The sequence below is a fragment of the Pongo abelii genome, chromosome 6, assembly GCF_028885655.2.
Source record: "Pongo abelii isolate AG06213 chromosome 6, NHGRI_mPonAbe1-v2.0_pri, whole genome shotgun sequence".
Taxonomy (NCBI): domain Eukaryota; kingdom Metazoa; phylum Chordata; class Mammalia; order Primates; family Hominidae; genus Pongo; species Pongo abelii.
Window position 1 is genome coordinate 46,685,284 of NC_071991.2, and position 25,028 is coordinate 46,710,311.

General features: G+C 37.8%; 1 protein-coding gene across 3 annotated transcripts in view; it reads left to right on the forward strand.

Moving 5' to 3' along the window:
* The window catches only part of LOC100937967 (T cell receptor gamma constant 1), a 45,049-nt gene extending 20,565 nt beyond the window's left edge, over nucleotides 1-24,484 (forward strand). The window contains exons 4-8 of one of the 3 annotated variants that reach the window (XM_054559285.2): nucleotides 12,089-12,418; nucleotides 16,414-16,461; nucleotides 19,146-19,193; nucleotides 21,933-21,980; nucleotides 23,896-24,484. In XM_054559285.2, the coding sequence (XP_054415260.1) occupies nucleotides 12,089-12,418; nucleotides 16,414-16,461; nucleotides 19,146-19,193; nucleotides 21,933-21,980; nucleotides 23,896-24,038 (617 nt within the window). In that variant the 3' untranslated portion in view covers nucleotides 24,039-24,484. Of the gene's footprint in view, nucleotides 1-1,407; nucleotides 1,997-12,088; nucleotides 12,419-16,413; nucleotides 16,462-19,145; nucleotides 19,194-21,932; nucleotides 21,981-23,895 lie in introns of those variants that run through there. The other 2 variants (XM_054559284.1, XM_054559286.2) reach the window with 2 other exon arrangements.
* Nucleotides 24,485-25,028: the final 544 nt, after the last annotated feature.

Below are 25,028 nucleotides of genomic sequence, written 5' to 3' on the forward strand. Positions count from 1 at the left end.
TCCTCCCAAAGTGTTGGGATTACAGGCGTGAGCCAGTGTGCCCGGCCTCCTGTCCTGTCTTTTGTTTAATGACTGGGAAAACATGATACCATGCTGCTTCTCGAGTTGTTTTGTTTTAGTCTTTGGTCTTTGCTAGTAGCTAATAACACGAACTAGTGTTTATCAAGTGCTTTTTACACAAAAGGGCTTGGGCTGTGTTCTGCATTTTCTTGTTTAACCCTCTTAATACTCCTATAAAATGGTACTTTTTTTCTCCCAATTTACAGTCCCTTTAAAGCAAATAATTATAAAAATCCCTATACATGTCACACAGCTAGATCTGGGATTTCAAATCAGGCTATCAAACAAAAAGTTTATGTACTTAGTAAGTTTTCTATTCTTTTTCTACAATAGAGTCAGATAGCAAGAAATTACCAATCCAGGAACCTGAAACAAAATGGACATAATGTGGGGATGGGTAGGTGCATGGGCTTTGCAGACTGGACTTTCACTCCACCTCTTTTAATGATTAGGTGTAATTGACCTATATTTTGTGAGTAACATTTTTTTCATCAGCCAAATAAGAATAATTACACCAGATTCACAGTTACTGAAGAGATAAGGGCATGAATTTGAGATGTCTGGCATAGGGTATCTCATTTAGCAGACGCAGAATGAATACTTGTTTCTGGCTTTTTCTCTCTACATATGCACAAAGAATGTGACTAGAAGCATTGGCTCTAGCCCTGCTCAACTTTCTTCTATTTCCAATACCAAGGGGCTCTGACTTAAGCTGCCATACCAGGCAGGGAGGGGCAGTAACACCTCACTGACCAAGGGCAGGGAGTTATGGACACATCACTTCTTGAGATCCTTTTCCACACCAAGGACTGTTGTTCCTGGAATTCTGACTTTATGAAGACAAAACATGTAAATGGAAATTTCCACAGGTAGAGACTCAGCCTTGTAGCTCATTGAGTAGCCACTGGTGGTCCACCCCCACTGTCTTTACTTATTCCTTCACATCACATATCTCTTGCAAAACTTCAAATAATATTAAATGAAGTCACCCAATAATAGCATAGCCATAATTAGAGACATTTAGGAAAGACAGGTGAGTGTGCCACAACTGCCTAACACAACAGCAAATCTGGATTAACCACTTTCTTTGATTTTCTACAATGCAACCTTACTTTTTAATAGTTTAAAATGTTCTAAGTGAATTTAGCAGAGGTTGTTAATCAACTTGAAAGCTGAATTCTGACTTGTCTGACTCTTGGTGGTGGTGGTAGCAGTAGATGTTTGTTTTTAGGTTTTGGTGGTGGTGGAATATCACTTCAATATAAATCATGAGAAATAAGTATTTGTGAACCCCTCTCCCATTAATATATCTTATTCTGTAAAAAGAACATGTGCAATTTCTCTTAGATGCACTACTGCTGCAGCTCACAAATACCTCTGCATGTTACACGTACCTGCTCCTGTTCCTCAAGAGTGTGGTCTATTTTGCCATCATCGCCTTCTGTCTGCTTAGAAGAACGGCTGTCTGCTGCAATGGAGTGAAATCGTAACAGACGGTGGCACAAGGAGGCCATCTTTTCCTCATCGGTTATTGTCCCTAGAAGTGTCTTCTGAGGATCTAGTTGGGCTTTCTTTCTGGGTTTGGGCCATTTCAGTTCTCATGTGTGTACTATTCTATCATTATTGTATAATGGTTTTCAAACCAATGGGCACACAGAGAACCTCACTCTGTAATAACAATGAGGAATAGCCATGGCGGTCTCCAGCACCACCCTCTCCATGTTTTCCACAGCTCCTCCAGCCAACCCAAATGGCGCCTGCTATAGTGTAGACAGCCTGCGGCTTCTAGCCTTGTCCCTCTCTTAGTGTTCTTTAATCAGATAACTGCCTGGAAGCCTTTCATTTTACATGCCCTGAAGCAGTCTTCTTTGCTAGTTGAATTATGTGGTGTGTTTTTTGTAATAGGCAAAATAAATTTTAAAAGATGAAAAGCTGAGTTTTGTCCATGTGTGTTTTAATTGGATGACATCGAATTGAACATCCAAGGTAAGAAACAGCATGGCAATTGGGCTATGGAATTCTGTATTGGTAGTAAGAATGGCCCAACACCCCATTTCTAATTCTTTCCCTGAGATCGTGGTTATCCCACCTTCTAAGAGGAACTACAACCAAATGAAGGAGCCCATGTGGCTTCTGTTTTAAAGGTCATCAGAGTCAGATTCATTTGGTTTAGGACATTCCAGTGGCTATAGGACACCATCTACTGTGACGCGTACCGTGTGAGCTCAGCTCTAGAGTGTTTCACAGACACTGTGTTTCCTGATCCTCACGATACCCCCGTGAGAGCTGCCCTAACAGCAGAGAGGCAGCGTGATGGAGAGGTTCAGCACATGCTCTCTGATCCCAGGAATCCCGGGTATGGTGTTTAGTATCTGGGTGAACTCAGGTGAGGTCCAGGAACTCTATGTGCCATAATCTCCTCACGTAAAATGAAGTTATAATGCCCCGTTTCCTGAAGTTATGTGGATTAGATGAGTTAATGACACCTGGCACATGCAAGTCCTCCACAGTATCGGCACACACTGTTGGTACTGTAGAGACAGCAATAAACCAAAAAGTATCTGACACAGGCCTCAATCAACTTAGAAGTTTATTTTGCCTACTTTAAGGACATGCCCAACTTCCTGAGATAATAATTTATTTCATAAGAATATTTTAAAAACTCAAGTAAACTTGTTAATGTTTATTACTGCAGCCACTCTGTCCATCTCCACCATCACTGCAACAACGGAGGTCCCTGTTGCCTCTTATTGGCTTATGGCGACCACCTATAAAACCATCTGCTTCACCCAAATTGCTGTCCTGGGGAGAGCCCCTTCCTTTCTGCTTGCACATTTATCTTCCTCAAGTGCAAATGTGATCATGTCACTTTCCTCCCTAAATCTTTTAGCAAGTCCTCATTGTCTATTCTTCTTTCAAAAACATTTATTTGAAAATACTATAAAAATAGAAAATTTTCCACATTCTTACTTCTTAAAAATTAATGTGTTAAGTTTCTCCTACCCCATTTCCATCTCATGCCTCTTTACTCAATGGATACAATTATTCTTCTACATGTTCCTTCTGGCCACTTGTAGCTTTGTCATTTTAATTTTAATTTTAATCTATTTGGACCCTGTGTTATCTGGGATGAGGTAGAGTGATATTTTTATTTTCTCGGGTAATTATTTTCCTAATGCCCGTTTCCAAATAATCCATCATTTCCTTACAATTTAAAAATGCTCCAGCGTGTTTTTAATAGCTACACATACTTAACACATTTTCTGGAGAATTTCTGTTTTATTTATTTCATTATTCTTGTATCATTGTCATTATCTCAGTAGCTTTGTGATAAGAATTAAGATATACTATGCCAAATGTCTATTCACTGTACCATTTTTCAGAAAATTACTTTTCAATCATCTCATATTTATTCATCCCTATAGAATTTAAAATAAACTTATCTAGCCCAACAATAAACTTCACACCCTGGAACAACAATAACATGTCGTAGTAATTCTGACTGGAATTGCTGGAAATTTATAGATGAATTTAGGATGTATTGGCCTCTTTATGATAGAAGCTTTTTATTCATCAATGTATGTTTCTCTATTTATTTGGGTTTTATTTTATGTCCTTAGGAAAACTAAATACTGTGTTCTTCATATCATTCTTGTATTCGTTTGATAAATTTAATAAAAGATTTTATAATTCATTACTTTTTCACATTTTATTAGTTAAATCCTTCATGGCTCTTGAAATATTGACAGCTGCTAAGACTTCTGATGCTTCCCCTCATGGTCCTAGAATAAGGAAGGCCAGAGGACAAAAAGAGATTGAGTGGGCGTCATTCCATCTATCACAGGTGTAAAGGGTCATTGACAGCGCCACATAATAATTTTGAATTTTCTATTAAGAAGAAACCCTTTCCAAACATAATTTTCACTCAGCCCCATTGTCCTCTCCATTGAATTGGGAGCTGTGAGCTGCTGTGTATGGACAGGTGCCCTCTGTGACCTCATTCATACCTTCCTGAATGAGGACTCGTGGGACTTAGGCTGGAGTAGGGTGGATCTGGAGTGGACATGGAGGTCGTCAAGGCTTGTCCTCCTCAGTCCTTGCAACTGAACACCTCATCTGTACTCAGGAGATCACACAGCCAACACCAGCTTAAGATGGCAGATTTTTCAACATATCAGATAACTAAATTTTTTTTTGGTTATGCCATAGTTTAAATAAAGAATGTATTATTCCATGGGAGATAGAATTCTACAAATTTCTGCTATTCCAGGAAAAATGATAATAAATCATTGTAGAAAACATTTCCTCGTTTGGCATTGCCTTGGTAAAGCATCATGTTGCCAAATGATACAAGTGGCTTTTGGAAAGTGGAGACCTTTGTTCAAATTTCTCAATTTTATCTGCGTTGACACATTTGCATTTTCAGTTACTAAAGAGCTTCCTCCTTTCAGAAGTATCTTCCCAAATTTCTAACAGAGAGGCCCTGGTGTTTGTGAGGACGGAAGCGCTTTTCCTTTCATGTAATCTCAAAGCAGTTTCAACACAATTAAACCCCCGGAAATTAAAAAAGAAAAAAAAAGACAATTCTCTGAATACTTTTCCTGGTAATTTAGAAAAGTAGTGCGTTGACCCATTGAGCCTGCTGTTTTTTCGCTCTGTCGCCCAGGCTGGAGTGCAATGGCACGATCTCGGCTCACTGCAACCTCTGCCTCCCGGGTTCAAGCAATTCTCCTGCCTCAGCCTCCCGAGTAGCTGTGACTACAGGCACACGCTGCCACACCTGGATAATATTTTTTTTTGTATGTTAGTAGAGACGGGGTTTCACTGTGTTGCCAAAGCTGGTCTTGAACTCCTGAGTTCAGGCAATCCACCTGCCTCAGCCTCCGAAAGTGCTAGGATTACAGGCGTGACCCACTGTGCCTGGCCTTTCTTTTTTTGTTGTTGTTGGTTTTTTTTCTTAACATTTCCTTTTTCTGTTGATGCTTTTCAAGAATTACTGCCTTAGAAGAAAGCAGGCAATTTATGAGGAAAAATTACAAACTATCACATGTCACAAAACCTATATTCAAGGACTTCCAAAAAAGCCAGAAGATGAAATTGCTAGTTCAAAGTTGTTGGATTGCTAGTCATGTCATGAGGATCAGAAGGTTGAGATTTTTGTAGAAGCTTAGACCAGTGTGATAGCACTGATTGGATCAAGACATTTGCAAAAGGGACTAGGCTCATAGTAACTTCGCCTGGTAAGTAAGATTTTTTTTCTGTTTTTATTCCAGTAATGAAAAACTGATAGATGTTTTTTAGAAAAAACTGATCAACCTTACCTGAATATGTCACATTCCTGGCCTCAGTATACGAATAGCAATTTTTCAGGGTAGCTGAATGCCTGGCACTTGGTAGGTGATAGAAATATTCTTTCCTCTTCCAGAATTCAAGTTACTACCCATGAGAGGTCTTTATACCCTCAGGAATACAGAAAAATGTATCAATCCCCGTCTATTTAACAGCTCACTTCAGAACAAATGTCACTGTTCATAAAATGCTTTCTATTTCTAAAAGCCTAATTGTACCTGCTTCTAAAAGTAATTAGAATGTTTTATGTATTATCTCAAATATGATCTGCCTGAATACAAGGTGATTTTTCATTTTCCAGAGAAAATTTATATAAGTTTAAGAAAATATGTATTTTCCCTTCCCCCAACTTGAATATGTAAATTTATAGGGATACAAGTAAAACAGTCAAATGTCTAATTACAACATTTAATTTCTTAACTGGATCATACCTCAAAGTTAAAGATTATATCAATACCAATATCAGTTGAGAAATATTGCCTTTTTCGCCCTTGTATTTCATTAAAAATTTTGTTTTGATGCTTCACATGCATGTAAAGCATCTATCTCAGAGCAACTTTCTAAGGCATCTCAGGTCTCAGTGTCCATTTTGGATTCCTCATGTGATGGTGTCCCTGAATATTTTACTCTAGGAAACAATTATCCATTCACAAAATAAAAGGAAATTATTTTTTCTGATTTATTCTGTTATTCTACATTTGTATGAAGTAAGTAAAAACTACAGGGACCTTAGCTCCAAGTAATAATGACTAAATTCATGATAAATTTCTTTGCTTTTTTTTTTCTTTTACCCGTGCTATCCCCAAAACTAGCATTCACTGAGTTCATTTCATGTTGATATCTCATCCAGTTAGTCCTTCTGGATCAAAGCAGAGTATTAGAAGAATATTTTTTAATATGAGAGGTTACACAAAGACTGTACCATACATAAGGCACCTCCCCATGTTGTGAGAGAAAATTTTGGGGAAAAAAGCCTCATTTTAGGTTCTGGCACTTTCTATCTAAATTTAGTATTTAGGTGTCCCTATCACAGAGCTAGGATTTGCAAACATATTCTCCATTCCTTGTGTCTTATTTGAGCTTGACCTTACAAAACAAACAACTCCTGAGGACAAAAGAGAAACATGCTAAATGCACGAACTATTTGTTACTTATTTAAGCTACCTGTTTCCAAAATCTATTTGAGAAGACCTAAATTAAAAGACACAAGCACAGTCAGACCATTACATAAATACAGATGATCTAAAGCCTTAAGGAAAGGAGAAGGAAAAAGGCCTCTGATTACCTAACAAGGAGCACAGTTTAAAATTTTATGCTCAAAGGAAGGAGGAAAAGGTAGGGGAATACATACATCTTACTAACTGATAAAAAGAAGCACACCAAATTTTCAAATATCATATTTTTTTCTATTACTAAATTGGAAAAAGACTTCAATGCATGAGTCCTTTAGAAGGGAATGGAAGAGTGGGCATTGCCTTCAACTTCCATTTTGGAAAATGAAAGGAATGGTCATGAAAAACCCACTGCATATTACCACTGCATCAGTGCTATGGGCATCCTGACATTTAATGAAATGCATAGATGGTGATTCTCAGCAGACATGGTCAGGCAGATAACATGTAGTGATCTAAAGTGACAACAGAGAGATGGATTTGAGGACCAGGCCTCCTGCCATTTTTCTACCCATTCTCCCTTGAATGGTCAAGCCAGGTGTTTCAAGCTGGACTTTGGCATAAACTAGACAGAAGTCAGTTTGAGGCTGAAGTTTCTGGTGAAAATTGGAAGGCAAATAAGTTGTGCTGCTGATTAGAAAAAGGCTCACTTGTTTTGAAAAACACAAGGGAAGAATTTCCATATACTGACTGCTTATATTAGACTTTAGCCGATGTTCCCTTTGATTTTCTTAACACGGCAGATAAGGCAAATGATAGCCAAGTAAAGATTGAGCACGTGGAAGGCATGTTTCTTGTGATGATGGGGACGATGGCTTTGAGAATCCCAGAGCAAAGTGGAATGCAAACAGAGGAACTGAGAAATTATTCTTCCTGCTTAATTGCTATGGATTTAACTGCCACTCCAAAATGCTGAATTTTTTTTAGTAAGGGCAATGCTTGGTCCTATAGAGTTAAAATGTCATGTCAAGGCACACAATCATAGCAAACAGATTTGCTAATCATAACAATGATGATGACATCATCATCATAATCTCTTATATTGCCATAGCATTTTTTTTTTTTTTTTTGAGACAGGGTCTTCCCCTGTTGCCCAGGTAGGAGTGCAGTGGTGTGATCAAGGCTGAATGCAGCCTCAACTCCTAGGCTCAAGCGACCCTCTTGCCTTAGCCTCTCCAGTAGTTGGGCCTACAGGCATGCACATCATGCTCAGCTAATGCTTTTTTTTATTTTTAGTAAATATGGGGTCTCACTAGGTACTGTGTTGCCCAGGCTGGCCTCAAAATTCTGAGCTCAAGCAACCCACCTCAGCCTCCCAAAGTGCTGGGATTATAGGCACAAGCCACTGCACTGCGACCAATAACATTTTAATCAAATTGCTTTTTTATATCTTGTTTCATTTTGGTTTCACTTCATTGCCAGTAGCGATGTTGAACTGATTTTGAAACATCACTGTTTTTAGACAAATGAAACACCAAAAGCTTTAAGTTATTTGATTTGCGGAGCAGCAGAACTTCTTATGAGCAAAATGAACCAGGACTGGAACCCTGGTCTTTTGAGAATCCCAGACCACAAGAGTTTGAAGAACTCAGGGAAACTGAATTAGAGTTTTTGATATGGACTGAATCACTGTGGAATTATTATAAGAAACTCTTTGGCAGTGGAACAACACTTGTTGTCACAGGTAAGTATCAGAAGAATACAACATTTCCAAGATAATGGAAGGCAAGAAATGATTAAACTGGAATAATGTAATAATGTTTAGAGAAAAGAGGAATTGGATGGGGATTTGATGTAGAAATCTTAGGAGAGACTTTAAAACAAATGCTCATACTAAAAGAGAACATAGATAACATGGCACAAATATCATAATAGGATTTGGCTTTGTGCGTATATGGACTTCTATAAAGTGCTCATATATAATGTATGAAATGATCTCATTAAAATGTTAGGCCCTGAGACCAAATGTATTATGACAGGTAAGTTTGTGATAGACTCTATAAAGTGGACACATATTCATCTCTGATGGTCAAAGACATGTTGACTCTTGTTGTGAAAGAAGCTGGGTGTTGGAGTCAGGTCCACCTGGAACTCTGGCTCCACTACTCACTGCTTAGTGAAATTGAGTGATTATTCTTTGGCCTCAGTTTTCTAATCCATAAAATGGGGTAACTATGAATTCAGCAGGGTTGTATAAGAATTGCACAAGATAGTGTGAATTAAGTACTTGGCACATTGTCCAACCCAAAATAGGTGCCCAACAAATGTTCTCTGGATTCACATGTAAAGAGACAATGGATCTACTATGGAGACTTGCTCTCAGCCCATCAAATTTACAGAACAGCAATTCTCCAGAGGATTCAGCTGTACTTCTAACTGCTCAAATGGAAGGTTATCTTAACATCAGATCACACACACAAAAATTGAACTTATGGATTCGTTTCCTGTTAGCAGACTTTTTAATCACTTGGCAAAAACATTGTAATAAGATGCTTATTTTTTATTTTTGTTGTTCTATGTGGTTTACTTAATCCTTTATCTTAATTGATATCATTTCTAACACCAACATATTGGTCCTAAGATTTATAGCTAATTAGTTTAGGGTTTTGTTCATACGTCCCAAGAAAAAAAGGTTAAAATCTTACCAAAAATGGTCAAGATATCAAATCAATTAAATCCAGTTGGAAACGTTGTAAATCTGAAATACATATTTAAACATAAAATGGCTATAACTATTTAGCTAATGAAAAAATAAGAAATAGAGAACACTTAAATAAATATCCATAGGTAGATTTAATACATCATACCATCTATAAAAATGTAGTCGATATTTGGTAAATTTACAATGCTGCATTTTAATAAACTACAAACAACTTAGGCAATTTAACTCAAATATACTATTTGATTATGCAAATAAATGTACATAAATGCACCCAACAGGTTTATTATTTTAAAGAAATAAAATATATAAATACTATTTGTTATTGAAGTAAGTAAAAATGTACCATACTTGACCATAAAAAACACTCTTAATATGTACATTTTAAAAGTAGTATTTTTAAAAATCATGTGAGAGGATGATCCAGAATATCAGCACTTACCATGTATAATCAAGTATGCTATTTAATGATTCGTTAACTATTACGTTGAGAAAGTTATGGAAGTTCCAGATGCATTTTGTCCTGAAAAGAATGAAACTTAAAGAATCTAGCTAAAGAAAGGGGACAAGAGGCAATGAATGCTGTGATACCATACAGAAAATGTCCAAGTTTATCATTTGATTTTTAATTTCTTTAGTACAATGAATTAGAAGTATTTCCATGAAGAGACTCTAGTTCCTAGGATGAAAATTAGATTGGAAAATATATTGACTAGAGACTAAAATTATATAAATATAATGTACGATTGAAAAATTAATCTTATATTTTATAACATGCTTTTAAAATTAGAAGCAAACTATATAGTGGAGAAAAAATATACACTGTCTCACAAGTATAACAAGTAAAATACTATTTGCACTAAAAGCAAAGAGTATGAAATTAAGATGAGCACATTATGCCTAATTAAATTTATGCATGCTCAAAAATTAATATTTCTTTATATGTTTACTAATTTTGTATGAAAATCAGAAGCTTTGCTACACAAACAGAAATTATCAAGATTGTTTTCTTTTCTTCTCAAATGAGAAATTTAATTCTTATTTTCTTAAGAAATGGTTCAATTATTAAACTCACTTCAAACCAGCCAAAGCATTGGAGTTTCAATTGGAAATCAAAATAGAGAGAATTGTAACATTTATAATTTCAGTTAGTAGATTAAAAATACATGTATAACCCATTAACATTCCAGATTCAAGTGTTTACAAAGGGCCTTTGTAAACATATAATGCTTTGTTATGTATCTTGACCCTATGCCTATAAGAAGCTCTGAAATCATGACTTTTAATAGAGCAATTACATATACGTTTTATTCAGCAGGCTAAGACGAAGAGAATAATGGAGCTTTAAAACAGTTAAGCAGCATATAGGACAGATACAAATTCTGGGAGAGACATAAAGAGTCAAAATATAGATACACTGATTTACATAGACCTTCTCATTAATAGGGTAAATTTATATGAAAACTAGTATAAAAAATACACCCCTGGTGCATTCTTAGTCATTCTTAAACTTCAAATGAAATTCCAAAATAAAATGTGCTTTTGGTGAATACTTTCTAAAGCAAAACAAAATTTTGATAAGTGCATTACTGCATAAGATTAACACAAGAGTATTTCTGAAAATAATCAATAAAAAATTTAAATAAGAGTATTGGAAATGTTGCCATTTTGTTTCTAAATTCGAGAGATGGTGAATAATCTGGAGGTACAGCTGTAAATACTGCTGCATCCCAAAACTTGGAGGGTGCAGATGTGAAATTGAGATGTTATATAAAGTTAGATATTAACTGGGGGAACTGCGCATGGCATACACATTGAAGCTACACAGTCAACTTGATAGACAGTGTGTACATGTGGAAGTAGATTCTCTTTAAAACAAGTGACTGTGTATGTTAAAAATAAAAGTGAACAAAGTGGCTAGGCATGGTGGCTCACACCTATAATCCCAGGATTTGGGAGGCTGAAGCAGGCAGATCACTTGAGCTCAGGAGTCTTAAACCAGCCTGGTCAATATGGTGAAATATGTCCCTAGAAAAAACAAATATTAGCCAGGCATGGTGGTGCATACCTGTAGTCCCAGCTACTTGGGAGGCTGAGGTGGGAGGATCACTTGAGCCTGGGAAGTTAAGACTGCAGTGAGCTATGATCGTGCTGCTGCATTCCAACCCGGACGACAGAGCAAGCCCCAGTCTCAAAAAAAAAAAAAAAAAAATTTCTGACATTTATTCATATGGGAAATAAGATAAATAATAAGATAAATATGGTGCATTGCAGATTTAGTTAAATGAAGAGTGGGAGTACACAAAATTGCAGAACATGAGAATGTGTCTTATTTGACCAAAGAACATAAGTTACAAAGGATGGAAAAGGGAAAGGGGAAAAGGACCAAAGAGTCTCATCTGTAGAGAGATCATTAAAGTTTTCTGACCTTCTTCCACTTTCCCCTGCCATCCACCTTGAAAATCTGCTTCATTATGATGAAACAAAAGAGATTAAAAAATAAAATAAATATGCTCATGAACGTTGGAAGCCCTGGTAGGAGGCAGTTAAAAATCACACTCATCACAGCATGTGCAGAATAAACAAGGGCCAAGTTTTCATCCAGCATCTGACGCTTGAGAGCTGTGACTTTTGGCAAGTTATTTAATGTCTTGATCCTCTTTTCAACATCTGTAAAATAAGCACAATAATAAGTACTGTGCATCCTATCCTGGATGAAAGGCCGCGGTGGACACCAGCTCAATGGCACCTTCTCTTTTTATGGTTATGTACTAGGCCACTTCAAACCGTGCAATGTGTGTGCTTCTCTAATGATTCTTTTAAATTCATATTTCATTTTTCCCCATAGATAAACACCTTGATGCAGATGTTTCCCCCAAGCCCACTATTTTTCTTCCTTCAATTGCTGAAACAAACCTCCATAAGGCTGGAACATACCTTTGTCTTCTTGAGAAATTTTTCCCGGATGTTATTAAGATACATTGGCAAGAAAAGAAGAGCAACAAAATTCTGGGATCCCAGGAGGGGAACACCATGAAGACTAACGACACATACATGAAATTTAGCTGGTTAACGGTGCCAGAAAAGTCACTGGACAAAGAACACAGATGTATCGTCAGACATGAGAATAATAAAAACGGAGTTGATCAAGAAATTATCTTTCCTCCAATAAAGACAGGTATGTGTTTACACATATCTCTCAGAACACTTCTTTGAAAGTGAATGCTGCATTTTTTCCTTTCAGTATTAATGAAAAACAAACATAAATCTCTCTTAAAAATGGTTACATTTAATGGTAGAGTAAATGCCCTGCTACTTTTCTATAGAATTAAAATGGTATAGGTTTTGGAGAAAACAAAATTGAAAAAGTTACTGAAGGTTTCTCAGCCTCAGCTCCATTATCCAAAATAAGAAAGTCACATGCTGATTTTTAGGGTTGTTAGATGGATTAAAGGAAACAACATACACAGAAGCATCTAGCAACGTAGCACGTGGTAAATGCTCAAAAAGTGTTCTCCCTTCTTTTGATGACTTTACTTGATCGGAAAAGAACAAGTATATGTCTTTCAGGAATGTTCTGCCCAAGCAGGAGAGTCACTCACCTCAATATTGCTACCCACAAAGTTTAACCTACAAACCATGGGTTCATTGTTGACAAAATAATGTTCATCTGACGATAACTGTAGATCTTGTTTATCTGTAGATAATGTTTATCTGTAGAGTGTGGCTCTACAAAACATAGAATAGTCTTGGCCACTGCAGTTTTATAGAGGCCTTGGGTTTTTCAGAGTTTCATTTTATATATCACCATAAAGTAACATTTCATAATTAAAGGTTGGTAAGGCTTACATGTACAGCCATTCTTCCATTTTCCATAATAAATGCATTTCCTGCCATTGGTTAATGCAGCTCAATAGATATTTATTGTACAATTATGACACACCAGGCTTAGTGGAAATGTGGATGAACAGACAAGGATGAGTTACTATCCTAAGGAGGATGCATGACAGTGCAGAGAATATACTCTTTTCCTGATCACTCAGGGTCACTCATGATTCACGCGCGAGCTCCCAAAACAGTGCCTTTGATGCAGATTCTGTACATCTCTAGATGATTGGGCCAAGGGCTGAATGTGCTCTGGCCCAGTGGTCCAGTCCGTCACTATATGTCAACATCCTGAATATGAACATAACAGTCCAATACCTCCAGAGTGGGCATGAAAAGGACTCATTTTGTGCTTTTTCCTGTGGTTAACAAGTCCTTTTTAGCCTAGGGGAACAAGCATTAACAAAATGTTTGAAGATCTTTGCCATGTACCATTCCAAATTTCTAGGGTAAGTCTTTAGCTTTTCAGATCCTGAGTTTCTGCAATGATCAAATGTGATTTGGACAGTTGTCTTGACTTTCCCCTGGGGCTATGATGGAGTGTAAAGGAAACAATGGCGGGGAAAATGCTTGCTTTCAAAATGGTAGCAGGGATGTGTTCATTTGTGTAGTTACTGTATTAGGTGTAGCCTTTCCTGAAACTAACTGAAGTGGGGTTATAAAAACAGTCCCAATTTTCTATTTCCTTTGCTGAGACACAAAGAGGAGACAAAAGTGCAAAGCTTGAGGGTAGTCTTACCACTGTGCTTAAGTGTTCTGATTTTTCCAGTGATCAGGGTGAAATAAAAAGCATAGTAAGTTCCAGGGCAGTGAATACCATACAGGAGAGAAGTTACAGTTTTATAATGTGTTTTACTTTACACTAAATTCTAAAAGTAAAATGTCTTTTTTTTTATTTTTTTTGAGACAGAATTTCACTCTTGTGTCTCAGGCAGGAGTGCTATGGTATGATCTCGGCTCACGGCAACCTCCACCTCCCAGTTTCAAGCAATTCTTCTGCCTCAGCCTCCCGAGAAGTTGAAATTACAGGCGCCTGGCACCATATTTCGCTAATTATTCTATTTTTAGTAGAGATGGGGTTTTACCATGTTGGCCAGGTTCGTCTCAAACTCCTGACCTCAAGTGATCCACCTGCCTCAGCCTCCCAAAGTGCTGGGATTACAGGTGTGAGTCACTGTGCCGGACCTAACAGTAAAATGTCTTTCATGTGCTTCTCAAAGCAACTACATTAAGGAGGACACATCTCTTAATGTCATTCTACAGTAGATTTCTAATGCTCTTTCTTGAAAGTTTGTTTTCCTGAGAAGAGCTAAAAATATAATAACATTGAAGTGATCATATTATATAATCAATGAAGTGCTTTCAAAGGAGATAAAACTAATCTGGTCTGCATTTGCAACCAGCCTTGATTGAGAGAAAGAGAACTCAGGATACACTTAGAGATTTTATTATGGGGAATAGTTACTTTGTTCATTTTACCTCAATCAATGCATGGAAATAAGTGACAGTCAGTTTCATTTATCTTTTAATAAATAAAGTCACCATGAGGAAAATGAAAACCCATTAAAGTCAGCCCTTAAAGATATTTGGACATGCAGACATGATAACTAACGTTTGCATTTGTGAGACTTACCCAAAACCTATACCTCAAGTCCATTTTTAAGAATACATGAAATAAAGATCTCAGTGAGTGTATAAAACTGCACACCAGAATCATATCCGTATAGACAAGAACACATCTACTAGAAAAATAATAAACCAAAACACCAAGGCGACTCTGTTTCTTTCTGTTTTAAAATGTGTTGTCTTTGTATGCATGTTTACTTCTTCCTTTTTTTTTTTAAACATCACAGACAAATTCAACTCTCACCTCAGTTTTATTGAGAGAACTGTCAATGTGACTTGGCCTCTCTCTTTCCAGTCCCAGAAAGGATTGCACTGAAATGCAGAGCTCCTGTAATAAAAATGACCATTTGCTGAGAGTAATTAACATACTGAAAGAGATTTTCTTAGAGTACACAATGGTGACATTCTATTGTCTCTTTATAAATTACTTTCTATTTCTGTGGATTATTTCTACAAAGCACTTTTCATATGTCCAATTCCTTTTATTCCCCTACAACTACTGTCTGAATACTGGCTCTGCTGTTCACTGATATGACTCTCGGCAAGTTGCCTGCACTTCTTAAACTTTATTTCCTCATTCAGAACATGGGGTCATACATAATACAACTCACTGAAGTGTTATTGGGGAATTAAACAAAAAAATGCATGGGAAGCATTTAACATGGTGCCTGACACAATAATGAGCACTCAGTAGATATTAGCTTTTATTAATATTGTTGTTGTTATGTCCAGAAATACTATACCTCCAGAAAATCATGGGTACTTGCTCGGGACTTTGGGGATATACATGATTTGGAAAGGAATGACTGCTCTCTACTGCTTAGATGAGAAATTTTTCTAAGCCAGACTCCTTCAAACACGTAAGATTCTGTTGTGGATTCTAGGACTGAAAGAATTCTTGGCCGAGTGTGGTGGCTTATCCTGGTAAACTCATCATTTGTGAGGACAAGGCAGGAAGATTGCTTGAGCCCAGGAGTTGGAAAGCAGCCTGGGCAACATGGTGAAACCCTGTCTCCACAAAAAATACAAATATTAGCTGGTCATGGGAGTGAGTGCCTGTACTCCCAGCTACTCAGAAGGCTGAGATGGGAGGATCACCTGAGCCTGGAGGGTTTGAGGTTTCAGTGAGCCTTGATGACACCATACTATACTCCACTCCAGCCTCGGTGACAGTGACATTCTGCCTCAAAAAAACCCCCAAAATTATTCTTTTTGCTGATTTCATGTCAGCAGTGTGTGTCAAAGGCTGTAAAGTAGCCACTTGTTATGTTTATTTTTCCACTGAACAAGTATTTATCAAAAACATACTTTGTGGAAGGCACTGTGCTAGAAACTATGCATACAGAAGGAAAACCAAATGTTCTTGGATACTGCACTCCATTTGTGATCAAAAAGAAAAAGAGTATCCTTAACGAACTTCAAATCTTGATGTGCAAAAACATAATATATGAATCAGATCTACGTAATTACATAGAATCAGAATTATTTCTGGAATTGTGGGCTCACATTTTTAATAACTGTCCTCCTGCCTCTCTGTTGACAGGTTTTATAAATATTCACTTAATTACACACACACACAGACACAGACACACACACACACACACACCCCTTGACAAATAATGGGCATGAACAACTGACTAGTACTTGCTCTCATTCTTCCAGATGTCACCACAGTGGATCCCAAAGACAGTTATTCAAAAGATGCAAATGGTAAGTTTTTGTGTTTTTTATTTCCTCCTGATCATTTTAAGTTTTGAACTTCTCTGACTTGAAAAATCAGGGAATGGATTTTGCTAGGTTGGGTGTTACAGAATGGACCTAGTGATATTTTAAAAATTAGTCCCTCATTTTCTAGGAGTTGTATTAACAAACCTAACTACTGCTTCGTGTACGAGATGACTGTAAATTGAAGGGTACAGTGTTATGCTTTCAATTATTTTAACAAACAGACTTTACTCATCCATCTGTCTTTTTTTTTTTTTATTTGAGATGATGTCTCACTCTGTTGCCCAGGCTGGAGTGCAGTGGTGTGATCTCCGCTCACCACAACCTCCGACTCCTGGGTTCAAGCGATTCTCCAGCCTCAGCTTCTCAAGTAGCTGGGACTACAGGCACATGCCACCATGTCTGGGTCATCTTTGTATTTTTAGTAAAGACTGGGTTTCACTAAGTTGGCCAGGCTGGTCTTGAACTTATGACCTCAAGTGATCCACCTGCCTCAGCCTCCCCAAGTGCTGGGATTATAGGCGTGAGTCACTGTGCCCAGTCTAAAAGTAAAATGTCTTTCGTGTGCTTCTCAAGGCAACTAAGTTAAGGAGAACACTTCTCTTAATGTCATTCTACAGTAGATTTCTAATGCTCTTTCTTGGAAGTTTGTTTTTCCGAGAAAAGCCAAAAATATAACATGGAAGTGATCATATTATATAGTCAATGAAGTTCTTTTGAAGGAGATAAAACTAATCTGGTCCATATTTGCAACAACCTTGATTGAGAGAGAACTCAGGATACACTTAGAGATTTTATTATGCAGAATAGTTACTTTATTCTTTTTACCTCAATCAATTCATGAAAATAAGTGATAGTCATTTTCATTTGTCTTTTAACAAATAAAGTCACCCTAAGGAAAATAAAAAGACATTGAAAATCCATTAAAGTCAGCCCTTAAAGATATTTGGACATGCAGACTTGATAACTAACGTTTGCATTTGTGAGACTTACCCAAAACCCATACCTCAAGTCTATTTTTTAGAATACATGAAATAACGATCTCAGAGAGTGCATAAAATTGCACACCATATCCGTATAGACAAGAACACATCTACTAGAAAAATAATAAACCAAAACACCAATGCGACTCTGTTTTCTTCTGTTTTAAAATATGTTGTCTTTGTATGCATGTTTGCTTCTTCCTTTTTTATTTTAAACATCACAGACAAATTCAACTCTCACCTCAGGTTTTATTGATAGAAGTACCAGTGTGACTTGGCTTCTCTCTTTCTAGTCCCAGAAAGAATTGCACTGAAATGCAGAGCTCCTGTAATAAAAATGACCATTTGCTGAGAGTAATTAACATACTGAAAGAGATTTTCTTGGAGTACACAATGGTGACATTCTATTGTCTCTTTATAAATTACTTTCTATCTATTTCTGTGGATTATTTCTACAAGGTACTTTTCATATGTCCAATTTCTTTTCTTCCCCTACATCTCCTGTCTGAATACTGGCTCTGCTACTCACTGATACGACTCTTGGCAAGTTGCCTGCACTTTTAAAACTTTATTTCCTCATTCAGAACATGGGGCCATACATAATACAACTCACTTAAGTGTTATTGGGGAATTAAACAAAAAAAATACATGGGAAGCATTTGACATAGTGCCTGACACAATAATGAGCACTCAGTAGATATTAGCTTTTATTAATATTGTTGTTGTTATGTTCAGAAATACTATACCTCCAGAAAATCATGGGTACTTGCTCGGGACGTTGGGGATATACATGATTTGGAAAGGAATCACTGCTCTTTACTGCTTAGATGAGAAATTTTTCTAAGCCAGACTCCTTCAAACACGTAAGATTCTGTTGTGGATTCTAGGACTGAAAGAATTCTTGGCCCGGTGTGGTGGCTTATCCTGGTAATCTCATCATTTGTGAGGACAAGGCAGGAAGATTGCTTGAGCCCAGGAGTTGGAAAGCAGCCCGGGCAACATGGCGAAACCCTGTCTCCACAAAAAATACAAATATTAGCTGGTCATGGGAGTGAGTGCCTATACTCCCAGCTATTCAGGAGGCTGAGATGGGAGGATCACCAGAGCCTGGGCAGTTTGAGGCTTCAGTGAGCCATGATGACACCACACCATAGTTCACTCCAGCCTGGGTGACAGTGACACCCTGCCTCAAAAAAAAAAAAAAACCCAAAATTACTGTTTTTGCTGATTTCAGGTCAGCAGTGTGTGCTGAAGGCTGTAAAGTAGCCATTTGTTCTGTTTATTTTTCCATTGAACAAGTATTTATCAAAAACGTACTTTGTGGAAGGCACTGTGCTAGGAGCTATGCATACAGAAGGAAAACCAAATGTTCTTGGATGCTACACTCCAGTTGTGATAAAAAAGAAAAATGTATTCTTCACAAACTTCAACATTCTGATGTGCAAAAACATAATATATGAGTTAGATCTACCTAATTACACAGAATTAGACCAATGATTTCTGGAATTGTGGGCTCACATTTTTAATTACTGTCCTCCTACCTCTCTGTTGACAGGTTTTATAAATATTCATTTAATTACACACAGTCACAGACACACACTCAGACACACACACATACACACACACACACCCCTTGACAAATAATGGGCATGAACAATTGACTAGTACTTGCTCTCATTCTTCTAGATGTCACCACAGTGGATCCCAAATACAATTATTCAAAGGATGCAAATGGTAAGTTTTTGTGTTTTTTATTTCCTCCTGATCATTTGAAGTTTTGAACTTCTCTGGCTTGAAAAATCAGGGAATGGATTTTGCTACGTTGGATACTACAGAATGGACCTAGTGATATTTTAAATTAGTCCCTCATTTTCTAGGAGTTGTATTAACAAGCCTAACTACTGCTTCGTGTATGAGATGACTGAAAATTAAAGGGTACAGTGATATGCTTTCAGTTATTTCAAAAAACAGACTTTACTCATCCATGTGTCTTTTTTCTTTTCTTTTTTTTCTTTTCTGAGACGGAGTCTCGCTCTGTTGAACAGGCTGGATTTCAGTGACGCGATCTCACCTCACTACAACCTCCGCCTCTGGAGTTCAAGCGATTCTCCAGCCTCAGCTTCTCAAGTAGCTGGAAGTACAGGCACACGCCACCATGTGTGGGTCATCTTTGTATTTTTAGTAGAGAGCGGGTTTCACTATGTTGGCCAGGCTGGTCTAGAATTCCTGACTTCGTTTTCTGCCCCCTCAGCCCTCCGAAGTGCTGGGATTACGGACGTGAGTCACTGTGCCTGGCCTAAAAGTAAAATGTCTTTCATGCGCTTCTCAAGGCAACTACATTAAGGAAGACAGTTCTCTTAATGTCATTCTACAGTAGATTTCTAATGCTCTTTCTTGGAAGTTTGTTTTTCTGAGAAGAGCTAAAAATATAACATGGAAGTGATCATATTATATAATCAACGAAGTGCTTTTCAAGGAGATAAAACTAATCTGGTCCACATTTGCAACCAACCTTGATTGAGAGAGAGAGAGAACTCAGGATACACTTGGAGATTTTATTATGGGGAATAGTTACTTTATTCTTTTTACCTCAATCAATGCATGGAAATAAATGATAGTCATTTTCATTTCTCTTTTAATAAATGAAGTCACCCTAAGGAAAATAAAAAGACATTGAAAACCCATTAAAGTCAGCCCTTAAAGATATTTGGACATGCAGACTTGATAACTAACATTTGCATTTGTGAGACTTATCCAAAACCCATACCTCAAGTCCATTTTTTTAGAATACATGAAATAAAGATCTCAGTGAGTGCATAAAATTGCACACCAGAATCATATCCGTATAGACAAACACACATCTAGTAGAAAAATAATAAACCAACACACCAATGCGACTCTGTTTTCTTCTGTTTTAAAATATGTTGTCTTCGTATGCATGTTTGCTGCTGCTTCTTTTTTTTTTTCTTTTTAAACATCACAGATAAATTCAACTCTCACCTCAGGTTTTATTGAGAGAACTGTCAATGTGACTTGGCCTCTGTCTTTGTAGTCCCAGAAAAAATTGCACTGAAATGCGGAGCTCCTGTAATAAAAACAGCCATTTGCTGAGAGTAATTAACATACTGAAAGTGATTTTCTTTGAGTACACAATGGCGACATTATATTGTCTCTTTATAAATTACTTTCTATCTATTTCTGTGGATTATTTCTACAAAGTACTTTTCATATGTCCAATTTCTTTTCTTCCCCTACAACTACTGTCTGAATACTGGCTCTGCTACTCACTGATATGACTCTCGGCAAGTTGCCTGCACTTTTTAAGCTTTATTTCCTCATTCAGAACATGGGGCCATGTAATACTCATGTACGTGCGTGTTACGTAATAATGCTCACATAAGTGTTACTGGGGAATTAAACAAATAAATGCATGGGAAGCATTTAACATAGTGCCTGACACAATAATGAGCACTCAGTAGATATTAGCTTTTATTAATATTGTTGTTGTTATGTCCGGAAACACTATACCTCCAGAAAATCATGGGTACTTGCTCGGGACGTTGGGGATATGCATGATTTGGAAAGGTATGACTGCTTTTTTCTGCTTAGATGAGAAATTTTTCTAAGCCAGTCTCCTTCAAACATGTAAGATTCTGTTGTGGATTCTAGGACGTAAAGAATTCTTGGCCAGGTGTGGTTTCTTATGCCTGTAATCTCAGCATTTTGGGAGGACAAGGCAGGAAGATTGCTTGAGCCCAGGAGTTTGAAACCAGCCTGGGCAACACGGCGAAACCCTGTTTCTACAAAAGTACATAAATTAGCTCGGCTTGGTGGTGTGTGCCTGTACTCCCAGCTATTCGGGAGGCTGAGATGGGAGAATCTCCTGAACCTGCGCAGTTTGAGACTTCAGTGAGCCGGGATGACACCATACTATACTCGACTCCAGCCTGTGTGACAGTGAGACTCTGCGTCAAAAAAAAAAAACAAACCCCAAAATTATTATTTTTGCTGATTTCAGGTCAGCAGTGTGTGCTGAAGGGTGTAAAGTAGCCACTTGTTCTGTTTATTTCCATTGAACAAGTATGTATCAAAAACATACTTTGTGGTCTGTTTTTGATAAATAAAAAGGCACTGTGCTAGGAGCTATGAATACAGAAGGAAAACCAAATGTTCTTGGATACTACACTCCAGTTGTGATAAAAAAGAAAAATGTATTCTTCACGAACTTCAACATCTTGATGTGCAAAAACATAATATATGAATTAGATCTACCTGATTACATAGAATCAGACCAATTATTTCTGGAATTGAGGGCTCATATTTTTAATAACTGTCCTCCTGCCTTTCTGTTGACAGGTTTTATAAATATTCATTTAATTCCACACACACACACAGACACACACACACACACACACACACCTTGACAAATAATGGGCATGAACAATTGACTAGTACTTGCTCTCATTCTTCTAGATGTCATCACAATGGATCCCAAAGACAATTGGTCAAAAGATGCAAATGGTAAGCTTTTGTGTTTTTCATTTCCTCCTGATCATTTTAAGTTTTGAACTTCTCTGGCTTGAAAAATCAGGGAATGGATTTTGCTAGGTTGGATGCTGCAGAATGGACCTAGTGATATTTTAAATTAGTCCCTCATTTTCTAGGAGTTGTATTAACAAACCTAACTACTGCTTCGGGTATGAGATGATTGTAAATTAGAGGGTACAGTGATATGCTTTCAGTTATTTCAAAAAACAGACTTTATTCATCCGTCTTTTTTTTTTTTTTTTTTTTTTTTTTTTGAGACGGAGTCTCACTCTATCACCCAGGCTGGAGTGCAGTGGCGCGATCTCGGCTCACCATAACCTCCGCCTTACTAGTTCAAGTGATTCTCCAGCCTCAGCTTCTCAAGTAGCTGGGACTACAGGTGCACACCACCATACCCGGCTAATTTTTGTATTTTTAATAGAGATGGGGATTCACTATGCTGGCCAGGATGGTCTCGAATTCTGAGTAGATCTCGTGATCTACCCCCTCGGGCTCCCAAACTACTGGGATTATAGGCATGAGCCACTGTGCCCGGCCTTGTGTCTTTTGTTATAATGACTGGGGAAAACATGATACCCTGTTGCTTCTCGAGTTGTTTTGTTTTAGTCTTTGGTCTTTGCTAGTAGCTAATAACATGAACTAGTGTTTATCAAGTGCTTTTTACACAGAAGGGCTTGTTCTGCATTTTCTAGTTTAATCATCTTAATATTCCTAAAAAGTAGTACAGTATTTTTTCTCCCATTTTACAGTCCCTTTAAAGTAAATACCTATAAAAATCCCTTATACATGTCACACAGCTAGGTCTGGGATTTCAAACCAGGACATCAAACAAAGAGTTCGTGCAGTTACTAAGTTCTCTATTTTTTCTACAATGGAGTCAGATAGCAAGAAATTACAAGGCAGGAATGTGAAACCAAAGGGACATAATGTGGGGATGGGTGGGTGCATGGGCTTTGCCGACTAGACTTTCACTCCAGCTCTTTTAATGATTAGGTGTAAGTGACCTACATTTTATGGGTAACAGTTTTCTCATCAGCCAACAAAGAATAATTAACCAGATTCACAGTTATTGAAGAGATAAGGGCATGAATGTGAGATGTCTGGCATGGGGTATCTCATTTAGCAGACATAGAGTGAATACTTGTTTCTGGCTTTTTCTCTCTACATATGCACAAAGAATGTGACTAGAAGCATTGGCTCTAGCCCTGCTCAACTTTCCTCTATTTCCAATACCAAGGGGCTCTGACTTAGGCTGCCACACCAGGCAAGGAGGGGCAGTAACACCTCACTTGACCAAGGGCAGGGATTTATGGACATATCACTTCTTGAGATCCTTTTCCACACCAAGGACTGATGTTTCTGGAGTTCTCACTTTATGAAGACCAAACATGTAAATAGAAATTTCTGCAGGAAGAGACTCAGCCTTGTAGGTCATTGAGTAGCCACTGGTGGTCCACCCCCACTGTCTTTACTTATTCCTTGACATCACATATCTCTTGCAAAACTTCAAATGATATGAAATGCAATCACCCAATAATAGCATAGCCGTAATTAGAGACATTTAGGAAAGACAGGTGAGTGCACCACAACTGCCTAACACATCAGCAAATCTGGATTAACCACTTTCTTTGATTTTCTACAATGTAACCTTACTTTTTAATAGTTTAAAATGTTCTAAGTGAATTTAGCAGAGGTTGTTAATCAACTTGAAAGCTGAATTCTGACTTGTCTGACTCTTGGTGGTGGTGGTAGCAGTAGATGTTTGCTTTTAGGTTTTGGTGGTGGTGGAATATTACTTCAATGTAAATCATGAGAAATAAGTATTTGTGAACCCCTCTCCCATTAATATATCTTATTCTGTAAAAAGAACATTTGCAATTTCTCTTAGATGCACTACTGCTGCAGCTCACGAACACCTCTGCATATTACATGTACCTCCTCCTGCTCCTCAAGAGTGTGGTCTATTTTGCCATCATCGCCTTCTGTCTGCTTAGAAGAACGGCTGTCTGCTGCAATGGAGTGAAATCGTAACAGACGGTGGCACAAGGAGGCCATCTTTTCCTCATCGGTTATTGTCCCTAGAAGTGTCTTCTGAGGATCTAGTTGGGCTTTCTTTCTGGGTTTGGGCCATTTCAGTTCTCATGTGTGTACTATTCTATCATTATTGTGTAAAGGTTTTCAAACCAGTGGGCACACAGAGAACCTCACTCTGTAATAACAATGAGGAATAGCCATGGCGGTCTCCAGCACCACCCTCTCCATGTTTTCCACAGCTCCTCCAGCCAACCCAAATGGCTCCTGCTATAGTGTAGACAGCCCGCGGCTTCTAGCCTTGTCCCTCTCTTAGTGTTCTTTAATCAGATAACTGCCTAGAAGCCTTTCATTTTACACGCCCTGAAGCAGTCTTCTTTGCTAGTTGAATTATGTGGTGTGTTTTTCGTAATAGGCAAAATAAATTTTAAAAGATGAAAAGGTGACTTTTGTCCATGTGTGTTTTAATTGGATGACATCGAATTGAACATCCAAGGTAAGAAACAGCATGGCAATTGGGCTATGGAATTCTGTATTGGTTGTAAGAATGGCCCAACACCCCATTTCTAATTCTTTCCCTGAGATCGTGGTTATCACACCTTCTAAGAGGAACTACAACTAAATGAAGGAGCCCATGCGGCTTCTGTTTTAAAGGTCATCAGAGCCAGATTCATTTGGTTTAGGACATTCCAGTGGCTATAGGACACCATCTACTGTGACGCGTACCGTGTGAGCTCAGCTCTAGAGTGTTTCACAGACACCGTGTTTCCTGATCCTCACGATACCTCCGTGAGAGCTGCCCTAACAGCAGAGAGGCAGCGTGATGGAGAGGTTCAGCACATGCTCTCTGATCCCAGGAATCCCGGGTATGGTGTTTAGTATCTGGGTGAACTCAGGCGAGTTCCAGCAACTCCATGTGCCATAATCTCCTCATGTAAAATGAAGTTATAATGCCCCGTTTCCTGAAGTTATGTGGATTAGATGAGTTAA